This window comes from Corvus cornix, chromosome 20 (assembly GCF_000738735.6).
Source record: "Corvus cornix cornix isolate S_Up_H32 chromosome 20, ASM73873v5, whole genome shotgun sequence".
Lineage (NCBI taxonomy): Eukaryota > Metazoa > Chordata > Aves > Passeriformes > Corvidae > Corvus > Corvus cornix.
This window is the reverse complement of record NC_046349.1, coordinates 1,558,452-1,581,507: the sequence shown is the minus strand read 5'-3', so window position 1 is coordinate 1,581,507 and position 23,056 is coordinate 1,558,452. Positions and strand designations below refer to the sequence as shown.

At 49.7% G+C, this 23,056-nt stretch overlaps 1 protein-coding gene across 1 annotated transcript; it reads right to left on the bottom strand.

Moving 5' to 3' along the window:
* Positions 1-400: 400 nt before the first annotated feature.
* On the bottom strand, positions 401-21,669 carry CEP250 (centrosomal protein 250). The gene is made up of 21 exons (XM_039563578.1): positions 21,546-21,669; positions 20,898-20,954; positions 20,132-20,214; positions 19,399-19,564; positions 18,604-18,710; positions 17,099-17,326; positions 16,416-16,512; positions 15,837-15,935; positions 14,922-15,083; positions 14,505-14,615; positions 13,767-14,047; positions 10,616-10,775; positions 9,787-10,039; positions 9,268-9,395; positions 8,890-9,010; positions 8,138-8,292; positions 4,673-7,189; positions 2,890-3,045; positions 2,386-2,499; positions 2,171-2,221; positions 401-1,160 (listed from the first exon to the last, which is right to left on the bottom strand). The coding sequence occupies exons 1-21, from the start codon at positions 21,660-21,662 to the stop codon at positions 870-872; spliced, it is 5,454 nt and encodes a 1,817-aa protein (XP_039419512.1). The 5' UTR covers positions 21,663-21,669; the 3' UTR covers positions 401-869.
* Between the last annotated feature and the right edge of the window lie 1,387 nt (positions 21,670-23,056).

Genomic DNA, 23,056 nt, shown 5'->3' with positions numbered 1-23,056 from the left:
TCCTGGGCTGCATCCCCAGCAACGTGGGCAGCACGGGAGGGAGGGGATTCAGCCGATGGTGGACAGCTGCTCCACCTGCCCAGGACACCCTTCCCACGGCATCCAGGGCCTCAGGCTGTGGCAGGGATGGAGCTGGGCACTGACAGCCAGTGGAGAGCAGCTGAGCTGTCCCTCAGGGCAGCTGTTGGGGCAAAGCCACGAGAGATTTGGAGGGAAAAAGGGAAGAAAAGGAAGAAGGGGAAGCGCCATTTCTCACTGAACCTTGATTCCTGCTGTGCACTCTCCACCCCTTTGTTTGATAACACCTCAAATTCCCATTACATATTGCAGGGAATACCTCTGGCCTCAAGAAGGGAAATTGTGTAAGAGCTTGCAATAGCCTCACTGTGCCAGTGAAAAATAATTTTCTTCTGAAAAAAATTTTATTAAAAAAAAATTTAAAATGTCTGGCTCTAGGAGATGCTTGCAAATGCAAACACCACAAACACTGTTAATTGTTTGTAGCGCAGTCTTTGTGTCCTTTTGAGTAGCTGCCCTCAGACAGATGCACTCACAAGTCTTACTGTTGAGGGATTATGCATTTCTTGTTTGGGCTTCCTTCTCCATACATCATTCTCTCTCCTTACCTATGTCTTTGTTCTCACATATTCACAGTTTGTCCCCAGAAATCATCTGCTTCACGAAATAATGCTTCATAGATCCTAATCCTCAACATAAGGTGAGGTTTGACAACACCAGCTGAATGCAAGACGAACAGATGTAAAAGGCAGGGAGTAGCCCTGCCCTGAGGAGTTGATCCCATTTCTCATATCCATGAGCTCTTTGTCTTAGCAGAAATCCTTCCATTCAAATGGAGACCAGAGGTGCTGCTACCTCAGGTCATCATCGCTTCTGGCAGGTCTGGCTCTTGGATGCTTGGGATGTCTCTCCAGAGACTGATGGCCCAGGGATGTCTGTGCAGAGTTAAGGCTCAGAGACTGATCCAGCTTCCGAGTCTCTGCTTCCAGAACAGCAGCTTTGGGCTCCTTGAGCACAGCTGCAAAGGAGCAGGACAGCTCCCGGTGAAGGTCTGACAGCTCCTGGCTGGTCCTTGCACACCTCTCAATGTAGTTCTGCCGGTGCTGTTGGTCTTGGGCCAGCTGTGACTGCAGCAAGGACACCTGAAAGAGGCAGAAAGCCCAGCTCAGTCAAGCCCACGCGGGCAGGAGCATCCGCAGCCCCACGGTACCGGCTGTGGGGGCAGACACAGCCTCCAACTCCAGCCCTCACCAACACTCTGCCCCTGGGGAAGGGGAAAGGAACAGGTTCCCTCACTGCCCCTGAACGGAGCTCAGATGATCAACAAGTCCAGTTCACGGCTGGCAAACCCTTCCCTCATACAACCCTCAGCCACCACAGGTCTGGGAGAGAGAGTTCCAACAGCATTTAGGAACCCAGCTCTGATTCCCAAAGCATGCATTCGGGCCACTGACCCCTTTCTCCACGGGCTGTGCCTCAGCACGAGGGCTGCAGCTCCCCTGAGCTACTGGAGGACTCTTCTATTTGAGCTCCTGGACAGGCAGCTGAGGAACAGGGAGCAAACTCTCCCTCTCTCAAACTTTAGAGTATTCCACACAGGAGCAGAGCACAATGTGGGCAACAAAGCCCAGTGGAATAATAAGCCTCTGGCATTGCCTCAGATCCCTGGATCGCTGCTAAAATGCAAGCTCCACTGTTACGGAGTCAAGAGAAAATGGAAACAGGCAACAAAGGAGAACATCCTGGCCCAGACTGCCCAGGGAAGGGTTCAGAAAACAAGTAGCTGTGGGGCTTCGGGCCACAGTTTAGTGTTGGGATTGACAATGCTGGCTTAATAGTTGGACTAGATGATCTCAGAGGGCTTTTCCAATCTTAAGCATTTTATGATTCTATGATTCTGGTATTTTCAGATGATTTCCAGCGTTCTGAATTTCATCCTATCCCTCTCCCCCACTGGCTGATCTTTAGACAAGTCAGAGATAAGACCAAGGCAAAGGATGCTGTTTGGTTGTTGCCAACAGGTGCATGACTGACGATACCTGCTGTACTCACTTCCTGACAGCCAAACCCAACTTGGGCTGCAGCAGCAGGCACAGCTGTGCCCATTAGTACAGCCACAGCAGCCTTTGATGGGAGTTTTCCTACTCCTCACCTGGTTCTGTAACTCAGCTAAGCGCTGACTGCAGTGAGCATGAGACTCCTCCTGTGAAGAAAATGAAAGGATGGTTTTTCAGTCTGTTTGGTCATGGCCACGGGCGATATTCAACTTCTATTAGGTCTCTACTGTAGGGCTGCTGCCACTGGGATTTCCCATCATTCCTCTGTATGACCAAAGCCTCCTCACACCAAAGAAAATGCTGTTCTCACCTGTCCAGAAGTGGGCAACTTGTGCTGCTCAGACTCAGAGAGAGAAAATCCACAGGTATTGGGGAGTAATCGACCCCTAAAACATCTCTTCAGTTTCCTCCGTTCGTGTTCCACCTGCACGTTGGATGGGAGAAAGGGTCACAGAAACCTGTCAGCAAACATGGGGCAAAAGGACCTCTGGACATCAAGGCGAGGAGATCTCTGCTCAGAGACCCTCAATTGCACCAGACAACACTGGGGGCAAAGAGCTCTCGCTGGGGGCTGTGCAGGAGAGGCCAGTGTGTGTGCGGGGACACGGGGCCAGGGAGGGAGGCAGCGGAGTGAAGGTGCCTTTGTGAAAGCCATGGGCTGCCACAACAGAGAGAACAAACAAAAGGGTGCACCCACAGCAGGGACAGGGAGAGGCAAGGAAACAAGCAGAGGACTCCAGAGCACTGCCTGGGCACACGTGTCATGCTCCAGAGGAGCCTGAGGCTCTGCAGAGGCAGCGAAAGCCCACTTTACCTGCTCGAGAGTCCCCCTGAGTTCAGTGTTTTGTTGCTTGAGCTCCACCTTTTCATCTTCCAGCCTTGCAACTGCTCGCTGCAGACATTCGAGGCTCTGCAACATGAGTCTCTTCTCAGAGAGGCATGACAGCTGCTCCCCTTCAGCAACAGCCTGCTGGGCATTCAGAGAGGAGATTCCATGAGCTGATGCTACGTAAAGGTTAGAAGGGTGTTACAATCAATACATCGGGGAGAGTGACCACAAGAATGGACTGGTCCTTCTTCTTAAGTCCTTCTTCTCCTCCTTGTCCACAGGCCAACACAACACACTCTAGGGGCCCTCCTTCAACTCCCGTTGGGGAATTGAGTAGTTTGTTCTGGATCTGCTTCCCGATAGTTTTGTTCAGTGTTCCCCATTCTGGTTTTGAGACACTGGAAGCACTGATTTCCTATCCAGCCACTTCATGGTTTTACAAAGTTCTCTTGTGTCTCCACCTCCCTCTCTCTCAGCCATTTCTTGTTGGTTGTGAAGACTTACACATTTACATCTTCCTCTCAGGGAAGTTATTTACCATCTTTGGTCATCCTCTTTGACCATCACTGTAAATTCTCTTACCTACAGTTCTACTCTCTGTCCTTAGGCAACCAACCATGTGCAAGATGTGGGTGAAGCATGTACTTCTGCAGTGATAAAACTATGGTTCTGTTCTCTATTCTCTTTACCTGTTACATCCTCATACAGATCTGCTCATTGAAAATATCATGTTATCAATCAGGCCATATGCACTGCTCTGAACCTAGTCAGGAGCCAACTCCCCCCCTTTGTGCTTTTCTTCATGAACTGCTCCTTGGAGCACCTATAAATGTAGTCTTGGTATCAGCACTAAACCAATCTGTGTATGCAACTGCATTACCTGACTGAATGCTCTTGCATACCTGACCTACATGGATGTAACTAAAATCTCCTGCTCTTTTCACATTTCTTACCCTTGTCACTTCTTTACTTCCCATCAACACATCACAATACTTGTCAGCATCCTGATCAGGCTGCAAGTAGTATTTCCCAAGTCATAAGTAAATGTATAATGCATAAATACAGTGTTTTCTTAGTGCACTTTTAACATGCCAATATACTAAGGAATACTAGAATATAAGCAAATTCTTGGCAAAGCTGCAGCACAGGCCATTGCAGCTGTTCCACTAGCAGGACCTGAATCAGTTCACTTTGGAGAAATCCACACAAATTTGCCTCCCATGATTTTTGGATGGCAGTACAAACAATGTCCTGAATGCATAATTAAGCATTTAACCTGACCAGGCAATGATAGAAATCCCATTCTTTTAATATGCTGAAAAAGAAATCTCCATCTCAGGAAGCATCCTCAAAGCTCCAGCAGTGCAGCTGCTCTTCAGCCCTCGCTACAGAACTCTGCTCACTTCAGTCCATCACTCTGCTCACCTGCTCCATTCCTTTCCACACCAAATCCAACCCCCACCTGTTGCCTCCCCTTGCCTGGGCACGGGAGAAGCAATTCCCCATGCCCAGCTTTTGGCCTGGAGCTGATTTGAACAGCAGCTCCAGAGCTGCATCAGTCGTTCCAGGCGTGCCAGCAAACAATCTGGCAGCCAATGGTCTCTGGCTGGAGCCAGGCAGACACACAAGGCTGCCTGCTGCAGCCCGGGCTGCTTTGCCCAAGCAGGCCTAGACTGACAGGGATCTAGAATCCCACCTCTTCATGGGAAACTTTATTGGAATCCTTCAGGGATGTTTGAGTAGACTGAAGATCAATCCCAGTGCCTACCTGTTGATGAAATCGGTCTGTGTCTCTCTCTGAAACCATTCTCTGCAGGATGGTTATTTCTTTCTTCAGATTCCCATTGGCCATTTCACTTTTGCTAAGGGCAGCGCTCAGGACTTGAGCGTTCTCTCTCCATTCATGTTCTCTGCTTTCTCTCTGATTCAAAGCAGCAGCCACACACTCCAACTCTTCACCACTGGCTTCCCTCTCAGCTTCCAACTGTTGGGGTATTTCCTTCTGCCTTTGCAAGAGATGGTCTCTCTCCTGGAGAATTTTCCTCTTCTCTACTTCCTCTTCCTCCCATTTTTGGAGTTCTTGGATTTGTTTTTTTAGGGTTTCCCCTTCACCTTTCCATCGCAAAGCCAATGTTAATTCTTTCAGGAGTTCACTCTGCTTCCTAAGTTCTTGTTCTCTCTCTATCAGAGTCTTCTTTAAATACTTGATTCTGTCTGTCTGGTACTTGATCTCTTTATCCTTCTTTGTCAGAGTCTGCTGAACATGCTGGAGATCTTCCCGAAGACCTCTTATTTCCTCTTCTAACTGCTTTTGCTCACTTTGAGCCTTGATCTCTCCTTCTCTCTCAGGGAAGGCTTCTTTCAGGAGCTCTTGCTCTCCACCATGTCTAACCTCTTCATTCTTCTCAGTTAGCCTAAGCTGGAGATTCTGCAAAGTCTTCAGTTCTTCTTCAAGGTGCTGGAGTTTTTGCCTAAGAGTGTCATTGTCTTCATCTTTCTTCCTCACCAGTTCCTCAAGCAGAGTCACTTGCTTCTGGCATGATGTTAGTGCTACTTTCACGCTTTCTTCACGAAGCTGGAATGTGTTCATTTGCTCTGTCTGCTTGAGGAACTCCAAATGGTTCTTCTGCAAAATCTGGCTCACTTTGTCTAGATCCTGCTCTAGACTTCTGGCCTGCTTGCCTGCCACCTCCTTCTGCTCTCGAAGGTCCTGGAGATGCTCTTGCAAAGACACTATCTCTTGATCTCTAGCTTCAAGAGAAGATTCAGCATATTCTAGTTTATGCAGTATGGCTTTAGTCTGCACTGCTGTCTCTTCCTTCTGCTGTTGAAGCTTTGTGATGGCCTCCTCCAGAACCCAAATCTTTTCCTCTTTTTCTTTCAGAGTCAGTGTTGTTGCTTGGAAATTTCTTTGCTCAGCTTCATGCTTTTCCTCCTTTTCCTTGCATGCCTCACATTGCTTTCTAAGGGACAAAATTTCCTGCTCTTTTTCCTTTAGTTCCACTTGAAGATGCTGCAGAATTTGCTTCTGCTGTTCAGAGTCTTGCTTTTCTTTTTGGAAGGTCTCAATCAGTTCCTTCTGAGATTCAATCATTAGATCCTTTTCTTTCAGTATTGTCTTAGAGTATTCTAAGTCTCTGTGCAAGACATTCATCTGTTCTTCTGTTTTTTCCTCGTAGCTCCTTGTTTGTTGCTTTTGGATGTCCATAAGTCTGTCTTTCTCTTTCAACGTTGCTAAAGTCTGCTCCAGTTGGTCACGCACAGTCCTTAACTGCATTTCCATGACTTCTTCAACTTCCTGCATTTGCTTTTGTTGTGACTCAAGCTCTTGATCTTTTTTAGATAAAGAAAGTGTCATGATTTCTACTTTACCAAGAAGCTCTTCCAAATGCCCATCTTGCTGTTCCTTTTGCTGCTGCAAGAGCCTTAACTCTTCCCTTTGAGTGTCACACTCACTCTCTCTGTCCTTAAGAACAGCCCTCAGGTGTTCAAGGCTAGCATTTAGAGATTTCACATCTTCTCTCTCCTTTTCCAGTTCTTGAATCTGCTGAGTCAGAGAAAGAAGCTCCAGCCTTTTCTCCTTCAGGTTTCCTTTCATATCATCAAGATCCACAAGCAGATTTCTGACTTGTACTGCACCATGCTGTTCTAGAATCATTATTTTCTCCTCCTGGAATTTGATCTCAAGGTGTCTCTCCTCCAGCTCTTTGTTCATCCTGCTGACAGCAGAGTTCTGCAATTCCAACTGCTTCTCCAGCTCCCTTATCAGTTCTTGCTGGGATCTGATCTCCCGATCCTTCTCTTCCAGCTCTTGGGTCATTTTGCTTAAAACAATCCTTTGCTTTTCTTGCTGCTTCTCCAGCTCCTGTATCTGTTCCTGTTGAGATTCTGTCTTCTGTTCTTTCTCTGTTATGTCCTTAATAACCTGATTAAGAGCAGTTTTATGCATTTCTTTCTGCTTTTCCAGCATTCTCATCTGCTCTTGGTACAACTTAATTTCTCCCTCCCTCTCTGACAGGATGTCAGTCACACGAGTGAGATGCTCCTGCAAAGCTTTGGTCTCTGCTGCCTCTTTCTGAAGAATCTCCATTTTCTTCCCCTGGTTTTGCAATTCCTCATTTTTAATTTTTAACATGGACAGTGCATTTTGGAGTTCTTGTTCAAGGGAGTGATTCCTGTCTATTGCTGTATTTGCCCGGGTTTCAGAAGCTGTGACTGATTCCTCCAGAAGTTTTATCTCACACTCTAGTTTTTCTTTATCTGCCTGCAGCCTGTCCTGTTCATGCTGCAAAACAGGGAGAAAAAGGGTCACTCATTCCCTCTCTGGGTTTGCTTTTCATACCAGATCGGGACTCCTGCCACAGGCAGGCAAAGGCTGCCCCTCTCTCTCTGCCTCTCGGGATGCCTCAGACCTTTGCTGGGGCCACCCTTGACGCTGAGTCTTTCCCAGCTCACTCAGCCCATCCCAGCTCCCTTTCTGCCCTTCCCCGACCTCTTGCAGCTCCACTCGAGTGTTCCTTTGGGGAGCAGCTGCCAGAACTGCAGCCAGGATTCCAAGCCCATGCTAAGCAGGATTTAGGCAGTGCCTAAATGAGGATGTGCTCTCCATCAGGGAGAAAGGGAAGAGCAAACACCCCCAGCAATTCATTCCCTGCAGTTGGGCTGACAGGAGTGGTTTTTGAGCTCTCCTGTGTAGAGTTTCCATGGCACCATCCCCAAGAGCCCCACTGCCCTCGCTTGGAGCAGCAATGGCCACATCAGTCTGTCATTCTCTGCTGCCACTCAGGACGAGTTCTCCCCTTGCAGGCACACGTCCTTATCTGCATCAGCACTTTGCTTTTCTCTCTTTTCTCCCCACTGGCTGCTCTCTGATGGCCAAGGCCAAACACCTTTCTATTAACAGCAAACTTGGCCTTCTCACCCCTCGTTCCAGGTCCAGGTATTTGAAATCTGAACGTGGGTTTGGACACGAGGAATTGCCCAGACCATGCAATGTCCATGGAGCCAGTGTGGACATTGAGAACTACAGCTTGTAGGGCACAAAACTCCAGCATGGAGGAAAACCAGCAGCCTCAGCACTAACTGGCTTTGACATGACTACGACATCTTTTCCTCCTTATTCAGAAGAATGCAATTTGACAAGTTCAACTGCAAAGAGGTGCTCCTTAGAACTATTAACACAAGGGCCAAACATAGCTAGGAAATGGCCCTTCATGGCATCTGCCCTTCTCACCAGCACATCCTTCCTTTCCTTCTCCAGGCTCTCCAGTTTCCTCTGCAGAGATGCCACCTCCTGATGAAGAGTCACAGCCTCTTCCTTCAGGGCAATGGCCTCTTTCTCCAGGGCAGTTTCTTGAGAGGTCTTCTGGTGTTCTGCCCTCCACATCGCTGCAGCAGGAAGGAGAAGGAGAATGAGAACAGCAAAGCAAAGGCAAACTGATGTGCATCCTGCAGGGACAACAGCACTGTCTTCTCGGCCTGCCTGTGTTTGCCAGCCCCTAAGGCCACAAGGGCTTCCAAAGCTGACAGAAATGAAGGAGAAAAAAGCAGGAATCAAAGGGGCAAGGTTCAGAGGAATAGGAAAGTGTCTTTGCTCTTGGGCTTGTGCAGAATGAGCAATCCAAGAGAGACAAAGGAGCGGGGATGCCTGTGCAGCCCTGCTCCAGAGAGGCCAATAGCCTGGAGGCTCTGGCAGGGCCTGGAGTTGGGGGGAATCGAGCTGAGGCATCCAGCTACAGCTCCTCAGCACAGACACAGCACCTGAAAGGCACCACCTGTGCACGGGATCAGCCATAGCACAGCCAGATGGCACTGCCAGCCACGGCATCTTTCTCGAGAAAAAGCTTTCACTGGCACTGGATGGATAAATCTCCTGCTGGTTGTTCTTCCCCTCTGCCATCTCTGGGCACTTTTGCTCTGCACGGGATCAGAGATCCCTGCTGGTGAGACAGGATGGAGCAGTGGGTGCGAGAGGAGAAGCTGTACCTGCTCGAATTTCATCCAACTGTTTCAGCAGCTCCTGATTGCTGGCTCTGAGATTGTCCCTCTCAGCCTGCCCCGTGCCCAGCTCCAGCTCCAAGGCCTGTATCTTCTTCCTCGCATCACTCTGGAAGAAGAGGTAAGAGGAGCAGAATCACCTCACAGGGCCACTGCTGGCAGGAGACAAAGGGCTACAAACACTAAGGCAGAAATAGCCCAGGTGGGAGAGGGCAGCTGGACAGAACTGGTAGATGTGATCGTGATCCTCCTTCCTCCCCATGGCAGTGAGCCAACCCCCCTACAAGGACTGCCACCCATCCTGGCCTTGGCACTCTGCTTGTCCAGCATCCCAGCAGCAGGACAGGATTTATGGGTGCATATTACCAGATCTTTCTGGGAATGCTCCAGGTGCTGCTGCAGGTCTTGCAGAGCTGCTGCCACTCTGTCCACTGTGAGCTCTGCGGGGACATCGCCATCCTGAGAAGCACTTAGGCCCAAGACATGACCCTTTTCTGAAAAGAGAAGACATTGTTTCAAGATTTAATCCAGTGGTCTCCAACAAACAAGGCCTCTTTCTACCTAGGAGGAGGTGCCTTTGTCATTGTCCTAGAGCTCGCCTTGCAGCAGGATGTGTGTCACAGGCTGACGTTATTTTGATGACCACTAATGTCAGCACTGCCCCAAAGACAACTGCATGGGCCCTGTGGCTTGACAGGACTTGGGCCCTTCTCCCTTCTGACTCTGATCAGTTCTCTACATACAAACATGGACTTGTGTCTCTGCAGGGAGACAAGACTTCCCAAGGCCTGAGTCAGCCTGAACTGACAGGGTGAGTGTGTCATACCAGGATGACCCAGGAACCACCCCCTCACTCCACCTGCTCTCCCAGCCTCCCACACTTGCCTGAGCTCCAGGTAACCAAGTCTCTGCTGTCCCTGATCATGTGGTGGAGAACCAGGAGCAGTTTGTCCAGCTGGGATTGAGTTTCCTGGTGAGCACCACTGGCCTGTTGACACTTTGTGGCCAAGGCCTCTGCTCTGTTCTCAGAGCTCTGGAGCCTCACACGCAGCTCAGACACCTCAGTTTCCAGCTCCTGCTTCTCTCGAGTTGCCTGGGTAGCCTCCATCTCCAGCACTGCATCCTGCAGGGCCCGCATCTGGAAGATGGATACACAGAGCCTCAGGGACAGTGCTGCTCCTGAGGCAGCAGAGCAGGCAGTAGAGCAAGCAACAAAGGAGAAATGACTTCAGGCAAAACCACGCCCAAAACAGAAGGCACAGAGCCAAGGATTCCAATGGAAACAAATGTCCTGAAAACAGGGAAAGGGAGCCAATGGGCATCCTTGAGGCTGCAGCTCTGAACACCGGCTGAACTGGCTGCGGTGGAAGTGCCCTCCCCAGCCTGCCATAGCCACGTCTGTGTGCCCACATTGCTCGGTGCCCAGCACAGGCACCAACTCCATCTGGGACAACACTGCTAACAGAGGGATGGAGAAGCTCCAAAGGAGTCTGCTGCTGCTTCTCCTCCCACATTTCCTGCTGGGACCCGGGAGAGAACGGGGGAAAACATCGGCAGCAGACACCAGATCCAGCCTTGGCCTGTGGGTGCAGCAGCACCCCGGGGCAGAACACGGCAGCAGTGGATGCTGCCGGGAGGGGAAAGCAGTTGGGGCCTCCAAGCCAAAGGTGATGATGTGTGTCCCTGGAGAAGAGGATGCCAGGGCACAGATTACCTGGGTGTTGAGATCCAGCAGTTCTCTTCTATGTTCTGAGTGGAGCTCCTCAGCCTGGTGAAGAGCAGAACGAAGCTGAGATGCCTGATTGATCTGGGCCAGGTTCTTTTCTTCCAGGGTTCTGAGGCTCAGATCCTTCTCTTCCAGAGACAGAGTCAGCCTGTGGAGCGAGGCAACAGATGGCCATGAGAGACATTCATGTCCCTTGGGTGCCTCAGAGTGGGTGGTGGAGTTGACCACTATGTGAGGCAACACTTGGAACGTGTCAAGCCCTGTCTTGGGGTAGATGATGAGCGAGTCCAGAGCTTACGAGTCAGGATAAAAGGACAGACAAGTAAGGGTGACATTGCTATGGGTGTCTGCTAGAGGCCACCTGAACAGGAGGAGAAGTGGATGAGGCTTTCTACAGGCAACATAAAGCAACCTCAAAGTCACAGGCCCTGGTTCTTGTGCAGGACTTCAGCTTCCCTGCCATCAGCTAGAGAAGCAACACAGTGTGGGATGTTCCCGGAAAGCATCGATGACAACTTGCTGTCATGGGCAGTGGAGGATCCCCCAAGGAACAGCATGCTGCTCAACCTTACCCTAACAATCAGGGAAGGCCGTGTTGGACATGTGAAGCTTGGGGTCAGCCTTGGCTGCACTGCCTATGAATGGGACTGTGGTGTTCAGCTGGGGGGGAGGGCAAAGCAGGGCAGCAAGCAAGATTACAACCATGGACCTCAGGAGAACTAACTTCAGCCTCTCCAGGGATCTTCGTGAAAGAAGCACATGGGAACAGGCCCTGCAGGGTAAAGGGGTCTAAGTTGATATTCGAGAATCATTTCCTCCAGGCTCAACAACACAGCATCCTAGTGAGCAACAAACTGGGCAAAGAGGGCAAGAGATCTGTGTGGATAAGCAAAGAACTCCTGTCGTTCCTCAAGCGCAAGCAGGAAGCTCAGGCCACTTGGAATGAATATAGACAGATAGTCGGAGTAAGTAGAAATGAGACAAGGAAGGCCAAGGCCCACCTGAAACTAAGTCTGGGCAAGGAGGTCAAGGACAACAAGAAGAGCTTTTTAAAATACAACAATAACAAAAGGAAAACACGCAAGGATCATGTGTGTCTGTTCCTAAATGGAGCAGAGACCCTGGTAACAGAGGATGCAGAGAAGGCAGAGTTCCTGAGTGCCTTTCTTTGCATTGGTCTCTACTGAACAAGACCAGCCCTCAGGGATCTCTGGCCCAGGAAACCAGGCTAAAGGCCTGTTGGAAGGAAGACTATCCCTTGGCAAGACCTTCCTTTCAAGGAGGACTGCGTTAGCGACTGCCTTGGCAAACTTGACACCCACAAGTCCATGGGCCCTGACATGATGTGTCCACGAGTGCTGAGGGAGCTTGTGGACACCAGAGAGAGGCCACTCCCCATTATCTTTGAAAGGTCATGGAGATCAGGAGAGGTGCCTGGAAGCTGGAAGGAAGCAAATGTCATTCTGGTCTTCAAAAAGGGCATGGAGGAGGACCCAGGGAACTATGGGCCTGTCAGGCTCATCTCAATCCCTGGAAAGGTGATGGAGCACCTCATTCTGGAGGCCACCTCTACCCATATGGAAGGACAAGAAGATGGTCAGGAATGGTCAGCATGGATTCACTAAAGGTAAATCATGCCTGACCAACCTGATTGCCTTCTACAATGAAACAACTACCTGCGTGGATGAAGGGAGAGCAGTGGATATTGTCTACCTTGATTTCAGCAAGGCTTTTGACACTGTCTCTCACAACATCCTCCTGGGGAAACTCAGGCAGTGGGGGCTGGAGGAGTGGACAATGGGCTGGACTGAGAACTGGCAGAAGGGTGGAAGGCAGAGGGTTGTAATCAGTGGCACAGGGCCTCGTTAGAGGCCTGTCATTAGTGGTGTCCCCCAGGGTTCACTCCTGGGCCCACTATTGTTGAACTTGTTCATCAATGACTTGGATGAGGCGGCCAATGGCTCCCCATCAGGGTCACTGTGCATCCCCTCAGAGGGATCTCAGCAGGTTGGAGAGATGGGCAGAGAGGAACCTTCTGAAACTCAACAAGGGTCCCGCACCTGGGGAGGGACAGCCCCAGGCACCTGCACAGGCTGGAGCCAACCTGCTGGGAAGCAGCTTTGTGGAGAAGGACCTGGGGGCCCTGGTGGACAAGAAACTCCCCATGAGCCAGCAGTGTGTCCTTGTGGCCAAGGTGGCCACTGGGATCCTGGAAAGCACTGGGAAAAGCATTGCCAGCAGGTCAGGGAGGGGATCCTGCCCCTCTCTTCAGCCCTGTGAGGCACATCTGGAGTGCTGTGTCCAGTTCTGGGTTCTTCTGGACAGGAGGGACAGGGAGCTCCTGGAGCGGGGCCGGTGGAGGCTGCACAGCTGAGGAAGGGACAGAAGCATCTTTCTGATGAGGAAAGGCTGAGGGAGCCAGGGCTGCTCAGCCTCAAGAGGAGCCCCAGCTGAGAGGGGCCCTCAGCCCTGGGTGTCCCTGGCTGCAGGGAGGGCTCAGGGCAGGGCCCTGGCTCTGCTCCAGGGCCCAGCAATGGCACCAGAGCACCGGGCAGGGCCTGAGCCCAGGAAGTTCTACCTGGACAGGAGGAAGAAATTCTTTCCAGTGCAGTGACTGAGCACTGAACAGGCTGCCCAGGGAGGGTGCGAAGTCTCCCTCACTAGTGATATTTCAGAATCGTATGGACACAATCCTGTTCCACGTGCTCTGGGATGACCCTGCTTGAGGGATGGAGGTGGGACCGGATGAGCCACTGTGGTCCCTCCAACCTTACACATTCTGTGATTCGGTTCACCCAGCTTAGATAACAAATCATGGGTTTAACGTGTCTTATGCCAACAAAAGGCATCAGGCTGCCAGGCTGATCCAGATGCCAAAGGCTTCAAGTTACAGGACCCAAGGCGGAGCTGCTGGATGTGTCCAGCTCCTTACACTAAAAGCCTTTGTCTTCAGGAAAACTCTAACTGAAGGCTTGAAAGAAAAGAAAATGAAACACAACATCCAGACAACGAGACGCGTCTGCACGGAGAGTTCAGAACTCTGCCACGTAGGAGATGCTGCCAGAGCCCCTGGCAGGTGCAAAGATGGCAAAGAGGGAATCCATTCCCACAAGGCAGAGTCCCACAGGCTTTCATTTACCTGGCTTTTTCCTTCTCTAGGGCATCCAAGGAAGCCCGAAATCCTGAATTTTGGCGTGCCACTTCTTCCCATTGACTCCCTTCCAGCTCCAAGTTCTTCAGGTGCACTTGCAGCTCCTTGTTCTGATGTTCTGCCTCCTCCAGCATCTTCTGGAGGTGCTCAACCTCCAACAGCTTCTGCCTTGACTGCTCCTGGGCCCAGCTCACATCTTGCTGGGCTCTCTGAACAATCGTTGCCTGGGACTCTCTGGAGGCTGCCAGCTGAGATGTCAACTCTCCCACCTCCAGTCAAACAGAACAAAGCAGTCAGAGGCTACAGCCACAGCCTGTCACTGTCAGCCACAGCAGAGGCTGTGAGAAAAGGCAAAGGCCAACTTTCCATTTCTCCCTGTCCTCAGAGCACCAGATTCACAATGCATACACACAACTTGTTTCAATCTCTACGTGGCCCACCAAGGGCACCTGAAAAAGCACCTCCCACACCAAGGCTAGCAAGAAGAGGCCAGCAGGAATCCATGCTGATGGTTGCTGGCCAACAGCCCAGAGGACTAGCCCAGCTGTCCAGGGCAGCAGCTGAGATTCAGCAGAGCACTGAGGGTCCTGCAGAGCAGCTGCCAAGGAGCCCAGAGCACGAGGCAGCCCCAGGGACCACCCCAGCAGCTGCTGCTCTGCCATGGAAAAGCAAGAAGGGCACAGAGCACCCGCTGGATGACTGCGGTGCCACTGCTGTTTCACTCACCTGCTTTGGTAGAGCCTCCCTCTGCTCAAGGAGGAGATTCATTTCCTCTTTGATGCCCACTAGCAGGAAATTGTTTGAGTCCTGCCTAGCAGAAAGCTCTTCTCTCAGGGCCTGCAGGAATGAGCAGGGAAAGAGCACAAATGAACAATAAGGAGCAGGGAAGGTGCTCCAGAGAGCTGGAAGAAGCAGCTAGCAGAGACAGCTCCCCTGAAGGCAAAAGCTGTGCTGAGGGGGTGGGCATCAAGGAGAGAAAAGCAGTAGAACACAGAGCTGGGGAGACCAGCAAGGCAGTGCAGGACCATGAGTATGAAGGTGAGAGAAAGCGCCTCAGGTGGCTGAGGGAATGGAAAGGTGTCGAGCTGAGCAAGGCCTCAGCACTGAGCCTGTGGCCACTGGGGAAGACACAGAAGTTCTCACCCGTGTTGCCCCTCGCATCCTTGCCAGTGCTTCCAGAACCAATCCAAAGGCATGCCCTGTATCAATAGATCTTGGAGCTGAGAAGATGTCTCCAGAGTCTGCATGCAGGGAACTGTCAGTGCAGATAATGCTGACCATGCTGTCACTGTCGTCTAACACCATCTGAAAGCCCACATCCAGCTGTTAGTCTTTGCTCCTTTTACTTGAGTTTCTTTATCTTGTTTTCCTTTTCCTCCCATTTTATCCTGGAGTCATCAAAAACTCAATTCTCTCATTTCTTCGGTCCACAAAGAAGGTTTGTCCCTGTGGCTACAAGTACTCCAGGGATTCCTGAATACAGCTACTCTTCACAAGTGTGAAGGGGCTGGAGGCTGCCCGAACACTCACCTTCTTGCAGCTGTGTAGAAGAGCTGACAATTAAACCCTTCTCTATTAAGAGAACTTTAGGACTAAGTTAAGGTTACCCCTGAAAGTTGTGATTCTGGGGAGATTATAACGGTCAGTGAACACAGAGGGAAAGAGTAGAGTTAGCAAATGTATCGACTGAGAAAGTGACCTTTCATAAAGGTCTGAAGAATAACAGAGTCATTGCTCAAAGAGGGTGGGGGAATTGCCCAAGAAACACTGGAATACAAATGTCAGGAAAACACAGTCTAAGAGAGACCTAAGTGGGGTGGTGAAGGCAAAGTTACTGAAACTTCTAGTGACTCAGCTGAATTGTCACAGGACAGCAAACTCACAAGCTGTAACAGGTTCTGTGTCAGAAAAGTGGTCTAAAAATTACACAGGCAATGGCAGTTAACACAGATACATGTTATGTACTAACTCTAGTCCTTGGGCCAGTCTGTTGCCCTGCTCAAGTACTTTAAAATCAAATTTACAGGGATGTGGTCTCTGTACCAACTCTATACTCACCTCAGTGATGCTTTTTATGAGCTTTTGAAGGAAAAGATTCTCTTCTTTGGCACTGTTAGTCAATGAAGCTGCAAATTCTTTCTCTATCCAACCTGATTCCTGAGAACAGAATAAAGAAAGGGTGGGCAGGGAAGAGCTGCTCCCATCTGCAGCGTTGCCATCCTCAGTAGCATTGTCACACTGCTAAGTCTCAGGTCTAGTGATTCCAGTTTATTCCTGCCCATAACTATTCCACTTCTTCTTTGCTAAAACTAAGAGGACCAACAGCTAGTTTTTATAGACTGCTATTAAACTGTCAGTTCCAAGGAACTCTGATCCCCAGAGACCTGAAGTCCAGGCACAAAAGCATTGGTGCCACCTCTCAGAGGAAGACACCTGAACTGTCAGCAGTTCCTCTGCCACTGCCTGCACCTGGACTGATGCCACATCTGGCAAACATAGAAGGAGCACTTTGGCAAGGTGCCTGATGTTCCCATACACTGGGCATCTTCACCACTGTTTCTCCTGAGGAAGCCACACCTCTGTGTTCAGGCTGGAGAGCAAAGACTGGGCTATCTCCCAGGTAAAGATAAAACATACTAGAATCTCCACTGTGTCGTTAAGTGTTTTCATGGTCTTCTCCTTCTCCTCGTTCTGCTTCTGAGACTGTACAAGCAAGGCTGAGAGCTCCATCACCCTGAGAAGAGAAGGTCTATGTGCCATTCCAAAAGCTTTGCACACCAGCACCTGTTAAAGAGCCAAGCAGGTCCCCAAAGCATAGCAGAGAAAAGTTCAACCCAGGAAACACAGCAAAGGCAGCATTCATCTCTAGAGGTTAGTAGGCTTGATGCTGCAAAATTGCACTTCTTGCCCCCAAGGCCTCTGCACTCAGTCTTGCAAGGAATTGTCAGCACCAAGGTGCTACAGTGCTCATGACAGCCCCAGGCAAATTCCTCCCAGATCCATCAGCACAGCCCTGAGTAGTAAAAGGGTTGTACAAGAAACAACCCTCTTTATGTTGAACTAAGTTTTTCACCAAGAATCAGTTAACAGCAAAAGCACTATCAGAGGCCATCTCTCTTCCAGTCTTGCCTTACTTGGAAGAACTTCTGTCAGGCAGATACTTTTTTCCATCCTTTCTGTTGAAGGCAAGAGTTTGACTGGGGACAGAAGCAGGGCTGTGCAGAAGGGGTATGTTCTAAATGTGAGCACAGCCCAGCCGTGAATCCAAGAAGCTGCCACAAAAGATAAGGTTGGTAATAGCAAAGTTAGAACACCTTTACCTGTCCTGAAGCTCTTTCTTTTCCATGTCCCACCTGACTTGTAAGGCTATCACTTCCTGAGCTGTCTGGTTTATTTTTGGTTCCACTTGCTGCTCTGCCTGATCCTTCAGGACAGGTTTACCCGGAGTGATGGACTCCCTGAGCTGCACACAGGAGTTCAGGCGGGAGCAGTTTACAAGAATAGACCCAGAAAGCCTCATTTGTTCCGCCTTCAGCTCTGACAAATCTCTGAAAAGGAACCAAGAAAGAGCCACCGTTCACTCCACCATCTTTGTCAGCTGACTCACTTCTGAAGCATGCAATCAGGCATCAGGAAGAGCTGGCAGTCAAGGTGATATCTTCATTGGGGACAAGTCATTCACCTGACACTTGGGGACCAGGACACATCTTGACAGCTGAGCAATGACTTTACCAGGTAATCAAGTGAGGAGTCTGTTTTCTCCTCAGATATAAGAAGTAAGATATGACACAGGCCAGAAGGCCTCAAGCACCTCTAATTACTCTTATTAACATACTCTAATTATCATTAATAGATATCAGGAATTTTACCAAGATCCCCAGCTTTTATACACTGTGCTCTTAAGTGCTCTGTTACCATTCCCACTTGGACTGCTAAGAGGCTCAAGACTATACTATAGTATATTATATTATACTATATAATAAAACATTTCAGGAAGGTGGTGTAAGAATCAGCCTGAAATGCTGTAACATAAAAGCACAAACAACACAAGGACTAAGTAGCAGGTCAGACGGGCACTACACAATATGGAAGACTTATAATCAAATAAGACAAATGGCTGACAGTAACCCAGAGCTTGAAATTGCGTGCTGACACCAGAAGAAGGTACTATTATGGCTACACTATTTTTCTTGGTGTAGAAAGCAAATGGGAGAAAAGAACCTCAGAGAGCCCAAGAACAACAAAACAATCATAAAAAGAGGTATCAAACTAAGCAAAATAAATTGGCCAAATGCAGTAACAGAGTAGAGAAGCTATTCTTTCTCTCAACAATGCTGGAAGAGGAGTAAGTAGATACAGATTGACCAGAATAAATGTATGCTGGAAAAGAAAAGGGAAAAAATATGCATTAATGATCTTTCTCTTAGGAGCAGTGGGAAAAGAAACCTGGTAAGATTTTTTAAAGGCAGGTTTTCATAATTTTATGAAAGGGACCACTCTGTATGCTGCATGCACAGCTTCAGTGAGTCTCTTCCCAGGTGTCCACACATTCCAGTGCCTGTGTTCATATGCCCACACATCACCACAGTCATCACCTGCTCAGGGCCTCTCATGGCCCAAGCCCTTCAAGTTTATTTGAAAACCAGCAGCAAATAACTCTTCTAAGAACAGCCCGAAGCATGCTGAATGGCATTGCTTCTGACTGCCAAAGGTGAAATCCTACCTCTTGCTGTAACTAATGCAACATCGTGGGTCAAAAAGCAGGACCTAAAAGCAAGCAAGCCACATTTTTTCAGCAGAAGATCTCGCCTTAGCTTCCACTCACCGGTCTGTGGCAGTCTTCATTTCCAGGAAATGGCGGCGGAAGGTCACCACCTGACGCCACAGGCTGAGCAGACGGTTATGTTCCCCCCTTAAGTAGTTGTCATAAAGCTAAACATGCAAAGACAAAAAGAAAAGCCAATTCAGCCTTCACTGTCACTGTAACATCTCTCAGATAGGAGAAAGTAAAACATCATCACCAGGTGCCCTTTAGTAACTACTGCACCAGGGGCATCAGGGACTGAAGAGGTACCACAGAGGCTCACAGCAGACCTGCCAAGAAGGGAACATCTATACTTCTCCTGTAGCAGTGGGTAGCAGCAAAGCAAGCTGATCATGATTCATCACCTTGCCTTGCAGAGGTGTCTCAAAGTCTCGGCAGAGGAAGACAAACACAAGCCCCTCCAAGCCAAGTGTCAGGCTGGCTTACAACAGCCAGTCAGTACAGGACACCTGTCTTGTTCTTCTGTTGGCCACTTTGGATCTGAACAAACACAGACTGGTCTCCCTTGGTCAAAACAAGGATTTAGGAAGTATTAAGGAGACAAGCATTCCTGTGACTGCCCTACAGAAGACAGTGCCCAGCTCTGTCTTCACGACCGAGCAGTGCAGTCACAGCAGGTGGGCATCAACCCCGAGCACCATCTGCTGACACTCCTCCCTCCCACACCCCTGTCCAGCACCAGTACATCCTCGGCAGAGCCACAACTTCCACACAGCAAGTTCTCTATGCCAGCAGCAGAACGCATTCCCATTCCCCTCTGGCATCACGGCTGCCATTCCCGTAGCTCATCCTCACCTCACGTTCACTGCGCCATTCACTCTCCTTCAACTCCAGCTCCTCCCGGGCCTTCATCCAATCCACCGTCAGCTTTCCAACATCTTCTCTGAGGGCGGAATTAACCTCGCTGGCTTTATCAAGGTGCTCCCGCAGGAGAGTGTTCACTTCTGCCAGATTCTCACACCTTGGAAAGAGAGAGAAACAGCAATGAGATCACTGAACAAACAGCTCTTCAGCATCCCTGTGATTTTCCAGCTCCCTCAACACTGACTTTGTTGTCTGAGAGGCAGTAAAAGCACTTTCTAGGGTTAACTAACATTTCTTTGTGATGAAAACCTCATTTGTTTCTCTGTGCTTTAAGCTTTCAATTTCCATCTATGATTTTGGTTTCCCCTTCAACCTTGACGATGCCCACAGGTAACAACTTGCCCCCTCTTCATGCTGATGGTCACTGGATATACCACCTTTCTCTAGCACTGTCCAGACTTGTTCATCTACTGAACCACAGAATAATTTAGGCTGGAAAGGGACCTTTCACCCGGAATACACACACCACCTCCCCACTCAAAGCAGAGCCATTCAGCACACAGCACTATTACTGCACCACAGAAAGCAGATTGTGGACCTTTCTCCTGTCAAAGCAGCTTGCCCAACCGCTTCCCTTGGGGAGACCAGGTAGCATCGACAGGTTTTCCCTCACTTCCACGAGCATCCAGGATACCAAGTATGAAGAAATGCTTCTTCCTTGTACCTTTGCTGCTCCTCTTCCACCTGAAGCAGTGCTTTCTCCAGGCTGTGGTCTGCTGTGGCTTCCCACCTGCCTGGAAGGGATCCCTTTAAGAAAGGAAATGTTTAGTCAAATGCTGGTGTTTCCTTCACCACTGTCTGCATTCACCATTTTCCGGGTATCTCAGGAGCTCATGGCTTCTTCCAGGTGTAACAGTGTTGTGACTACAGTGAGGAAGGGATGGGAAGGGTGTTACTCAGTCTAAGCAGGTCTCCTCACTCTCCCACTGCTACGTATCCTCAGTTGATGACCTCAAGTGTTGACTTTGACTTGAAGCCTGGGAATGCTCTCCTATTCTCCTTCTCTTTCGTTTCTAGGTTTACTTTAGCCATGAAGCAGAAAGAAAAGCATAGAGCCAGTTCTGTATATTGAACACCAGCCTTCCTGTCTTCCAAAATGCTGTTTCAACTGGTTATTTCTCCAGGACAGCTGCATCATGTAACACGCAGCACACTCCTCTCCCGAGACCCAGGACAAATGTAACTCCAATAAAGCACTCTTTCACAAAATCAAAATCCTCAAGTGGGTTTTCTGGACTGGCATTTCTGGGACTACTGACTGTTCTAAGAATGGCAACTGGACAAAACACTGACGAAAAACTCATAGCGCTTCTCTAAACCCTCAGACGGTAAAAATCTGCTTTCCCGTCATTGGCTTGTGGAGGGGTTTTATTGGTCTGCATTTGGGAACAGTAGATACACTCTCTTTAGTTCACAACCTGCACACTCACCCCTCCAGCTTTCACTTGCTGCTCCAACTCTCGACACCAGGTCTGGTACTGGAGTACCTGAATGGATACAGAGAACAAAGATGAGAGAAGCAGCTTGTAATAGACTCTGCTCCCCGTGCATTAACTTTTCACTGAGTCTGTACAACCCAAGCACAGTGATGCTGATACACTTAACAAGAAGTCAATGCAATATAGGGAAGCTTCACTTTAATATGACAGAGATTGAGGCGGGGCTTCTTTTACACTGAGCGCTGTCGGCTCACCTGAGACAGACAGCAAGCGGAACGATGGGACAGGTGTAGGCAGCTCTGCCTGACCTACGGCCCCCACGTACCCCCAGCCAACCTGTGGCTGTTCAAGGGGGTCCCTGAAGCGATCGAAATGAGTTTTCAAACTTGCTTTGCAAGCAAACCGGCCCGACTCCTGCCCGGGACAAACCCTGCTCACGGGGGCGAACAGCAGCGATGCTGCAGGCACCGAGCTCAGGAGGGGCTCGGCAGCGAGACCGCGGAGGGACGGGCGGTGCCGGGGCCTCCCCGCCCCGAGCTCGGCGCCGCCCGCCCAGGGAGGCCCCGCGGGCTCCCGCCAAGTGCCCCCGGGCAGCACGGGCGGCTGCCGCCCCGCCGCCGGGCACCCCCCGCTCCTCACCTCGTCCTGCAGCTGCCGCACCAGCCCCGCCTGGCGCTGCTGCGCCTCCTCCGCGCTCCGCAGCCGCCGCCGCAGCGAGCCCGGGCTGAGCTCCCCGTGCCCCGCACTTCCCGCCATGGCCAGCCCGGCCCGGCCGCTCCGCCCGGGCTCTGCCCCGCCCGCCCCGAGGGTCCCGCCCCGCCGGCCGCGGGCGGAGGCAGCGCAGGCTCCGTGAGGGGCGGCGGGGCCTTCTCGTTGCGGGCCCCTCACGGCGCTTGCGCTCCGCTGAGCGGGCAGGGAATGCAATTAGAAAAAACAGTGGTAGCGAACCCTCCGCTTTCATCGGGAATTGTTCTGGGAGTTAGTAAAGCTCATTGCTAAAAATATGTTTCATTTTGTATTTGGCTGCTGAATGACGCCGACGCGTTTTCGGTCCCTGCTTTTTCCTGTGACTATGAATGCTTCATCACTGACATTCTGGTTTTTTAAAGAGGTAGAACAAATTAATTGCCACCGAAATTCTCTTTGGTCAGCTAACTTGGGATCTCTGAATCTCTCTCTCAAATCTTGTATCCTTTAAACGGGCGTCTATTGCAAAGATGAACAATAGCTATAGAAGGCGACTCAGGCTAATTAACATTGTATACCAAATGGGAGGGACTCTAAGTAAATAGGCTTCAAGGAGCTTGAAATAAACCCTGTATTTCTCTAACTGGTAACAGGCAGAGATACCAAAAATTACGAAAAAAAAAATTTCCTCTTAATTCAGAGCTGGGGGAGTTAGGTACATCTGTGGAATCAAGAAACAAAAGTAAGACTCCCACTCAGGATATTCCATGATTCTATGATTCTGTGCCTTGTAGTTCATTACTGTTCGAAGATGTGGCCAAGTTTCTTGATAACTAATGACACAATTATTTCTTTGGACTTCCAATTTTTTATTTAAAATCACAACAGTGTAGCACAGTGTTTTAAAATTATGCCACCTTCACATGGAAGTGGAAACCATTACATTTATTTTGCTCTGGCCCAATACAAGCAAGTTTTAATTAAAACATCTGTGAGTTTTGTGCAATTTTTTCCTTTTGAAAAGCACAGAGCTGTTAAGTTGCTTCCTAAAATTATAACTTCATACTTCTAAAAAACAGTTCCCCAAGAGCTAAGGTGCAGAGGTCTAAAATCCTCACAGAAGTAGAATGTTAATTAGTTTCAATAAGCAAAAACAGTGTGACAGCAAATGGCCTAATATGGAGTTAACTCAATCCTGTAAGTCCTTTCTGGAAATTAGTTCACCTGGGAAAGGACAATGAAATTCCTCATAGATGACTAGAATAAAGATCTCCACGTGCAGCTTCAACTGCAAGTTTGCAGCAGTGAACAAATTCTAACTCTTGGCATCGCGTATCCAACGGAGCTGCTTATCCTCAGGGAATGGCAATGTTTTCAACACTATGAAATCTTCCTCTGGCTCCCCAGAGTGATCCTTTCCTCTAGACCATGCTGGACATCCAGAAGGGCTCGTTGAGATTGCC

Bases quoted from the DNA above. Each gene is read 5' to 3' on its own strand.
- CEP250 (XM_039563578.1), bottom strand. From the start codon at position 21,662: ATGGCGGGAAGTGCGGGGCACGGGGAGCTCAGCCCGGGCTCGCTGCGG. The intron at 2,500-2,889 runs GTAAAGTGGGCT...TCCAACGTGCAG, and splicing joins TCAGGGGGACTCTCGAGCAG to GTGGAACACGAACGGAGGAA. The intron at 2,222-2,385 runs GTGAGAACAGCA...TTTTCTTCACAG, and splicing joins AGTTGCCCACTTCTGGACAG to GAGGAGTCTCATGCTCACTG.